Raw genomic sequence first — 9,088 nt, 5'->3', positions numbered from 1 at the left:
TTTTCAGATTAATTTACAACCGTTGTTCGTACGTGTTTTCTTGCTGGTAATCGAGTGAAGTTGACGCGGGCCGCTCCCGCGCTCCCCTCCAGGCTCCTTGCTCGTATACAACTTCAGACGTATTATGTGCGCTGATGCGCCGATAGATGGCGTTAACAGACCGTTATTGAATACCCACTAGAGGTGGGCGCCACGCCGGCGCGCCGCCGCCGCCGCGAATTTTTTCACGCCGCCGCCGCCGACGACCAGCTGTCGGCGCGCCGATACTGATATTGTACCAACTTTTTGCAATTTATTCCTCTCCTATACTGTACTTTCTGGATTTCTGTTTCGAACGCAGAAGAACTAACTATAATATTTATTCTTTAATGCCATATAAATGAGGGTTTTCGCGATTGAAAAATCCGCCAGATGGCGGGACGTGGATGTAGGGTCTGACTGCTTCGTGATTGGTGGATTTTGACATATCTGTCAATGTCATGTCAAAAATAACCAATCATGCAGCATTTGGACCTCGCGTCTACGTATTGCCATCTGGCGGATTTTTCAATCGCGAAAACCCTCATTGGTACACAAGGCGAACTTAATGCCGTTGGTATACTAATTAAATTGATTGAAAAACTTAATACTAACTATTTTAACAGTTGCTGCTTGGTCTAGTAAATAATTGATCACGAGAGGCGACGCTCCCTCTTGCTGTCAAGAAAAAAATCGCCGCCTTCGTCTGGCAGACAACCTACACTATTGGACTATACTTAAAGAGAATCACTTACACAGAGATTGGCAAATGTGTCTGAATGCAAATGGGAACCACAAACTCTGGAGGGCAACAAAGTATATTCCTTAAAGTGTTCTCCGCCTATTAGGTTCGGTAATACATGAGTGCGAACTGACAAGAAAAATATCAGGCCTTTGCTACATGACCAGCCGGTTTATTTAAACCCAACGACACGGATAATCCAAAAAATCCACAATTCAATTCATAAAATAAGATCAAGTATTGAACTTGATCCGTGACTTGCAGCTATGCCTGCCTTTGATTCCCACTGATAATGATGATTCTTTCGACCGATTTCGGTCATGGTGACCACTTCGACTTAGCTGTCTGGGCGGCGCTGGTGCGCCCGAAGATAGCTTACATAGCCGATTTTCGCGGCAAATTCCAACCGCCGCCAACATAATTATAGTAAATGGCGGCAGATGGACGAGAGTTCAGGTGTGCGCAGCACTTTGAAATCGCGGACTCGCCTCTTCACAATCTCCCGCCATTCTAGGCGCTATGCTCCCAAACCTTTCCATTGTGATTTGAGAGGGCCTATTTTGCATCTCATAAGCTGCTTCTGGACATCTTTGTACCTATCTGAGGAGTTGACCGCCATGTTTTCGCTTACCCAACTCAAGTAAAAAGTAGAAGATTGATTCCTATTACGCTGAGAGAGGACGAAAGACGCAGAAAGACCAAAGTGACTGACATAGCCCGCAGAATCGCTAAAATCGCTAAAAGTGGACGGGGCACATAGCTCGTAAAGCTGATTTCTACTGGGGCAGGAAAGTTCTTGAGTGGCAACCACGAGCCGGAAGACGTAGCGTGGGCAGGCCTCCCACTAGGTGGACCGACCTAGTGAAGATTTGGTGAAGGTCGCGGGAGGTACCTGGATGCGAGCGGCGCAGGACCAGTCTTTGGGGGAGCTAAAGAAATAGCCAAAATGGACCCTCGTAAAACACCTTCATTTGATCTGATCACCATTCAGTCCATGGTCTTGACAATGACACACTGAGTGATCCATAAGCCAGGCTTATGGATCACGCAACTTTATCTTACAAGTGACAAAATCTTCTCTTTTCAGCTGCAGAGCTGGAGTATCCCAGGTCTCTGTACTTGGTCCGGTACTCTATAACATTTTTACTATTAAAGTAGCCCAGACACCAGAAAGCTGCGGCTTTCCTCAAAAATGTAACTGTGATCTTAAAGCGACTAGACTGTTGCAAAGTCAGCTAAATGCCAATAATGCTTGACTGACCAAGTGGCGCATGTAAGCAAGCCCCGAAGTCTCACCATATTATCATTTAAGACAGTGTTTTTCAACCTTTTTCACCCCTCTATAGAGGTTTCGCGACCCCCCAGGGGTTCCCGAGCCACAGGTTGAAAAACACTGATTTAAGACATCGTCAACTTATCTTCCGGCCAATCTCAAATCAAATCTCAAATCTCTCTCGACACATTGCTGCAATCAACCTGCATTAAAAACCTGGGCCGCAGAATGACATGGAAAGACCATAAATGTAAATAAAACAGATCTGAACAATAATATTATGGCATCTATGGCATCTAATTTTGGTCGACCGTGTGTTTGTGTGCTTAACTGTGTGCCTCCAAAGAGCACAAAAATACATGTTAAGGGCACATTGGTACGCTCCTGAAAACCTGATCTCAGCCAAACCTGCTATCCAAATATCAAAGTATCTATGATCAAGAGAGCTAATTTACTACGGTAAACCACTGCTCTAGTAGCTCTACCGTGTCAAACCCCAACCAACTGCAAATCACCTGATTAGTCTTGACGACACATACTAAAAAAGCAGATTTAAAAAAAAAACCTAATGAATAAAGGTCAAACAAGGTCACGCCGCCGACGCCGCCGCCGCCGAAGTCAAAAAGTCGGCGCGCCGCCGCCGGCCAATTATATATCGGCGCCCACCTCTAATACCCACCAGCCAAGGGAGCAGTTATGTGGGGCTCAATCTGCCAAAAGGGTAGAGGTACCCGCTGAAATCCGATTGGTTATTCAAAACGTCTCCTTTCGTTTCCTCTCCTCTCCGTTTTGGTGGATATCATGCTTGTTATTTCTCACTCACCCAGCGTGAATCCCATATCTTCAGCGTGCGCGCGGCGCGCTAAAGCCTGTCCCTCTAGTAGCGCGCGCGCTTCAAACTGCGGCGCTAAGCGGTCAATAGCGCGCCCGTTCGCGTCCCGAAGCCAGCGGCCCGGCGCCGCCCGTGGGACTATTTCCGCGGTGTCAAAGTACACGCCTGAGGGACAAATAAACACCAAGTCGAAAATTAAATCTTTGAGTGAAGTTACTGAACTTTTAAGGCTCGAACTCGGAGAGAGGACAGTAATGATGATACAAATAGGCTTCGCGTCAGACTCTGAGGGTTCGTTCGAGAGCTCAGAAGACTCAAGAGCCAGCAATCTACCAACACGCTTGACTTATGAGGTAGAGTTTAATTTGACCTTTTAATGTTCTTTTAAGAAATCACGCTGATACTATCGAAGTTTGTTATCATTATCATTGAAGGCAACCCAACTAAGTCCGGCCAGCCTATCGCGGTGGTTCTGCCTCGTCAGCGAGCCGTTAGCGAAGCACAGTAGGGCCATGTAGGGGGCATCGTGTTTGGGCCCTATTAGGACGTGCCCCGCCGCAAGAAGCGCGGTATTTTTCTATAGCTCCTAAATTAAGACTCACCCATATATCCCATGTTGCCTCTAACAGTCGCTCTTAACAAATCATTGAACGCATCCCAGCTGGGTCCAGCCAAGCGATCGCGGTGGTTCTGCCTCGTCAGCGAGCCGTTAGCGAAGCACAGTAGGGCCATGTAGGGGGCATCGTGCGTGGGCCCCACGAGCACGTGTCCCGCGGGGGGCGCGGCGGGCGCGGGGAGCCCGAGCAGCAGCGTGTCGCTGGTGCCCAGGCTGAGACCCACCCAGCCGATGCGGAGGCGAAGACCTGTGGAGTAAAATTTTGCATGTATTTTTCTCTTAAGTGCTCATAATTACATTCATTACAAGGCGTCCACAGAAAATCTGTGTCCAGCCACAAAATCAACGTATAGATTATAATAGACTACGCTTTATTTGGCACAGAACAAAAAAAAACAAAATCTCGTGCTAAGAAGGACGCGTCAGTATCATTATCCAGCCAACTGGTTTTTGCATGAATTTTGCAACATTATGAAGTTTCATACAAACTTTCAATCAGTATTACGAGTATAACCCTTGAGGAATGACTCCAAAAATCCCTTCTTGGCACTATTTACGTTTTTTAATGCTTCTAGATTCTAGAGCATTTTCATTTCCTCTAAGTTTTCTAATACGAAATCGCGGTTCAAAGCAAATTATTAAGATTGTACAAAAATCACATCTAAAGAGTTATTATTTTATTATCAAACATCTCAGTATTGTAAACACAATCATACAAGATAAGCGAATCAAACGCTGTCACATTACATCGCCTTAATCTCGTGTGCTGCCAGTTAGATATCTTATCGCGAAATTGTTTTTTGACGACTTGTAAACCTTAGCCCTCTTGAGTTATCTGCTAAGATAACTCCCAGATAAATATTTATTTAGATATTCGCGAAGTATATTACTAAGATTGTATGCTTATTTACTTTGCCAATATACATTAACATACATATTTCGTAAGTGTCAGTGTTTTATGGGAATACTTTGGTCTGACGTCCAATCAAGCCACGGTAGCAGATTCTTTAGAAGATTGTCCAATATACAGTTATGTATTGGGATGTTTAGACCCAATCCTCTATTTGCTTCTGATGAATTAGAGCCATCCTCCTGTGCTGTATATTTGTATAAAAAAAGTAAAAGCCAAAGCACACGATGAGTTGCAGCGCCGCACCGCAAAGATTTCGTCGCACCGCTCCTGTGCCCGCTACAGATTTCTATGGAAGACGACGCAGCGACACTGCTCCGGCGTCGCACCGCCGCCGCAACGCATCGTATGCTTTACTCTTAGTTTATACCCGTTTCTTTGGGGCTACATTACAGTGTAGTTACACTTGGACAGTTGTCCAGCTATTTATTTATTATTAGCAGCCGCCCGCGACTTCGTACGCGTGGATCCCGCTTTACCCCTTTAGGAGTTGAATTTTGCAAAATCCCGTCTTAGTGAACACCTACGTTCTAAAAATTTGAGACTCCTAGCACTTGAAGTTTCTGAGATTTCGTGATGAGTGAGTCAGTCAATCAGTGACCTTTCGCTTTCATAGATATAGATTACCTGCTAACGCAGAGCAGTTGTCTCCAGTAAAGGCGACCACTCTGCAGTCGGCGCGGAAGCCGTAGCGCGCCACGAAGTATGGCGAGATGACGCCCAGGTCGCTAGCAGTCGCTATCGGCTCGCCTAGCTTCTGGGCCAGGGTCTCGTCTCCGCATGCCTGGAAATAAAGTGTCGAGTTTACCAGGTTGCTATATGAGCTTAAGTGGATGACGAAAGTGTGGGCGCTGCAGGCTTAAAGGGGGGCGGTAAGAGACCCAGAAAAAAATCGGGACGTTGTGTAGAGGCTTGGGAGGCCTTCATCTACTAGGAGGACTCTTAGACATCGACTGAGCTCGACTCTTGACCACAAAAATGGGGGGCGCTAAAAATAAATTATTCTCAAAGTGGGCAGTAGACTAAATAAGTTTGGGATGCTAAATGATGGTTAACTGAGGCAAACTGGAGCATATCGGTTGAATGAGACAGTTTCAGGAAACGTAGTGACAAGATGCGCACTAGCTTGATGGACCGGCGACCTTAAGAAGATAGTTAGCAACGGATTGATGAAAAAAGCGGGAGATTAGATACTTAAGTTAGATCATAAATATATGATAAATATTGTAGAAAGTTTTAGTGCAGTTGGTGGCTCGCAACCGCATGTCTCCTGCGAGGGGTCAACTTGCCTTTTTACTTCTGGATTCAAGTTATACAAGAATACAAAAGCGTTAACTTAAACTACCAGTTCATAAATAACACCTACCTTCAAAGCCTTCTCGTCCCACTTCAAAGAGTGTATATCGAGCAGATTCATCCCGGAGCCGTCCGACAAGTCGATGGGAGCGATACGCCCCAGGAACAGGGAGCAGGCGAAGGAAGACACCAGCGAGATCCGCGTCGCGGCTTGATACGCTCGCGGGCGAGTGCGGAACATCTTGCGGATCTGAGCGCCAGTGAACCGCTCGTATGCGCGAGACCCCGTTAATTTGGCCAGCTCCTGGAAACGAAGAGTCTTTTAAGAAATAGATACACCATAGAGATCCGCGTCGCAGCTTATACGCTCGCGGCCGCGTGCGGAACATCTTGCGGATCTGGGCGCCGGTGAACCACTCGTATGCGCGAGACCCCGTTAATTTGGCCAGCTCCTGGAAACGAAGAGTCTTTTAAGAAATAAATACACCATAGAGATCCGCGTCGCAGCTTTATACGCTCGCGGCCGCGTGCGGAACATCTTGCGGTTCTGGGCCCCCGTGAACCGCTCGTATGCGCGAGAACCGGTTAATTTGGCCAGTTCCTAGGAATATCATAAAACTAAATAGACGAGGTTATAAAACCACTCTGAGCAGAGCGGAGAATATTGCGGATTTGTGTGCTCGCGAACTGATGGCAATGTTGACCTGGTTATTTTGACCATTTCCTGGGTTAGAATAGAAGAATTTGCCGCCCTGAGATTCGCTATCTCACTCACCATATCCCGAAGCGGTTGGTGGGCTCAAAATTATTGTATTGTGTAAAGTTTTGTACGAACCTAATTGCAAAAAATTAACGACTTTTTTGTTAGCCTTGAACGAATTCTAAAGTTAACACATTGCGAATTATAAAAAAAGAGTAATTGAACTCAGTTTTTGTCGTATAGAATTTTCTGTTATTATAAATTCATGAGCACAGAACTGAGCTGCAATCTGCAAAATTAAAGCGGTACTCGAGAGAAAGCACTTTAGCCTACTTAAAAAAATAAACGATTCTGGTATTAGTAATGTGAGCTAGAAACGAGAAATTACCTGCAATGCTCCATTGCACCTTGTTTGTACTGATCTCGTTAACAATTATTGTGATATTAATAGATTTTATTAGGATTATAAAACTAGAGAATAACACAGATTAAATTAGAACGTGGAAATGTACTACCTACCTGCTAAATTCTATTAACAATGTTTTTGTCTTTCCCATTCGGATTCATTTTGTATTTTATTCTTTAATATTCTGGAGCCAGTGTGGCTACAGTTACCACGTTTTTGGCCCACCATACTAAGCCCTGTTGCTATAATGATACAGGTCAATATTGCTCGCACTGATTACTCACCTCTGGCCCTTGGCCCACCACCACACTGAACTCTGTTGCTATGATAATACAGGTCACTATTTCCCACACTGATCAAACCTCTGGTATCTGCCCCACCATACTGAGCCCTGTAGCTATGATGATACAGGACACTATTGCCCAAACTGGTCACTCGACTTTAACTCTGGTCTTTGTCCTGCCATCCTGAGCCTTGTTGCTATGCTGATAAAGGCCACTATTGTCTGCCCACACTCACCTCTGGTCCTCCAACAGCCTCCTCCAGCGCCCTGCAGTCGGCAGAGGTGCTGGAATCCATCCACACGGGCGAGTTGGTCACGAAGGAAGTAGCCAGCTGCGTGTGGATGAACTGATCCGGGGCAAGTGTCGCCAGACGGGACTCCGCGTCCTTGGCCCACCAGACTGAGCCGTGTTGCTAAGGGAGGAAGATATACATGGAATATGTAATAGTGTTTTGTTTAGAGTGTAATAAAGATCGCGCAACAAGAGTTGAGGCAATCATCACAATCTAAGATTTTTCTTGCGTATTCTAAATCGCCTCAACATTCGTTGTGCGACCTATACTACATTTTTTAATATTCTAAGATAACAAATTCGGAAGAAAAGATGCATTATAAAAATAAATATAAATAATCTACAAATAATCTGTTTTGTTTTAATGTTCCTTGAACAGTAATAAAGTTAAATGAAAGGAAACAATTACTTTTGACAGAAAAAAGTTTTTACATTATATTAAATAGATGTCTGGGTGATAAATCTCGAATTAGAACTTTGAATATATTAAAAACAATGAATTTAACTTTCACTGCAACACGGAAAAGAAATCAAAACGTTTACAATACTTTTGATTATAACAAAAGATTTGAGGGCTTTATTAAATGTTTTCCCACAACTTAGCATACAATGATGGCTTTAACCATAAAAACTTTCTATTTCCAAGACCTACCTGGGCTGCTCCCGACAAGGCATCGATCAAGGAGAAGTCAACGCCAGCCACTACCAGGCGGTCCATCACCATGTCCAGGGCTTTGACCCATAGCAGAGGGGGGGCTGTCACCTCACCGCGCTCTCCTTTGAGCACCCCACCGGCCGTTCTGGTATGATATAGGTAAGTTGGAGTTGAATTTAAGCAATCTATTATTCGAGGAGATTCAATATTACTATGTGTATGTTTACATTTTCATGGAAAAAAATCTGGTATGATATAGGGAAGTTGGAGTTCAATTTAAGCAATTTATTATTCAAGGAGAATCAATATTAAAATGTGTATGTTTCCATTTTCATGCAAAAAAAGTTTAAAAAGTTTTGACAATTACCTGAACTCTGGAAGATCAACATCAAATTCAACTGCTGCTTCGTGAAGTATTTCATATTCTTCGCCGATTACAATTGCTTTTAGCTAAAAGAACAAACAAATGACAAATAATTTAATATGCAAAATATATTATGAAAGTGATAATTTAAAATTTACTGAATACATTTATAGACGGTGTTATTGTTGACCTTGATACATAGAATGTAAACTTTTTGCCTCGGTCAATGCACTTTCATTGAATCTTTTAAAAATTACACAGTTCATAACTTCTAGGTTAGTGCATAACAGATGCTAAATTTTATTTTTAAATTAGTAATTACGGTTATGGTAAAACTAAATTAGAAGTTCTAAGATTTCTGCAGCATACTGTTAAATAGCTCTAAGTCTAGATATGGCAGCCTGAGTCATAAGTTAACACAGTTACACATTAAAAATTCAAGTCAGTTAACTAATAGATGTTATCGCCAATTAATTAATTACTCCGGCGTTTTCATTAATTACATTAATTAATGAGTATAGGACAGCTATAATAAAAAAATCTTGATTTCTAGTCCTTTAGTCTTGTACGTAATAATTTATAAATTAATAATTAACTTACCCTTTGCGTACTAAAATCGAATCCCAAAAAAGTTTTCTTCCGCGATTCGTCCATATTTTTTTTACACTTTTTTGACAGGCACGTAATAATTTGACACAAGT

General features: G+C 43.4%; 1 protein-coding gene across 1 annotated transcript; it reads right to left on the bottom strand.

Annotated features, from left to right (window-relative positions):
- Positions 1-2,744: 2,744 nt before the first annotated feature.
- LOC114362151 (xylulose kinase-like) lies at positions 2,745-9,088 on the bottom strand. Its single transcript, XM_028317431.1, has 8 exons — positions 8,988-9,088; positions 8,391-8,473; positions 8,021-8,168; positions 7,313-7,489; positions 5,758-5,991; positions 5,019-5,175; positions 3,468-3,728; positions 2,745-3,030 (listed from the first exon to the last, which is right to left on the bottom strand). The coding sequence occupies exons 1-8, from the start codon at positions 9,039-9,041 to the stop codon at positions 2,849-2,851; spliced, it is 1,296 nt and encodes a 431-aa protein (XP_028173232.1). The 5' UTR covers positions 9,042-9,088; the 3' UTR covers positions 2,745-2,848.

The sequence above is a fragment of the Ostrinia furnacalis genome, unplaced genomic scaffold (assembly GCF_004193835.3).
Source record: "Ostrinia furnacalis isolate ACB-3 unplaced genomic scaffold, ASM419383v2 OfSCF6232, whole genome shotgun sequence".
Lineage (NCBI taxonomy): Eukaryota > Metazoa > Arthropoda > Insecta > Lepidoptera > Crambidae > Ostrinia > Ostrinia furnacalis.
Note: the sequence above shows the minus strand (reverse complement) of the source record. Positions and strands in the feature narration are given on the sequence as shown.

Excerpts from the sequence above, each read along its gene's own strand:
- LOC114362151 (XM_028317431.1), bottom strand. The coding sequence starts at position 9,041 with ATGGACGAATCGCGGAAGAAAACTTTTTTGGGATTCGATTTTAGTACG. Across the intron at positions 8,474-8,987 it reads TCGATTTTAGTACGCAAAGG|CTAAAAGCAATTGTAATCGG; the intron begins GTAAGTTAATTA and ends TTGTTCTTTTAG. Across the intron at positions 7,490-8,020 it reads CCTTGTCGGGAGCAGCCCAG|CAACACGGCTCAGTCTGGTG; the intron begins GTAGGTCTTGGA and ends TTCCTCCCTTAG.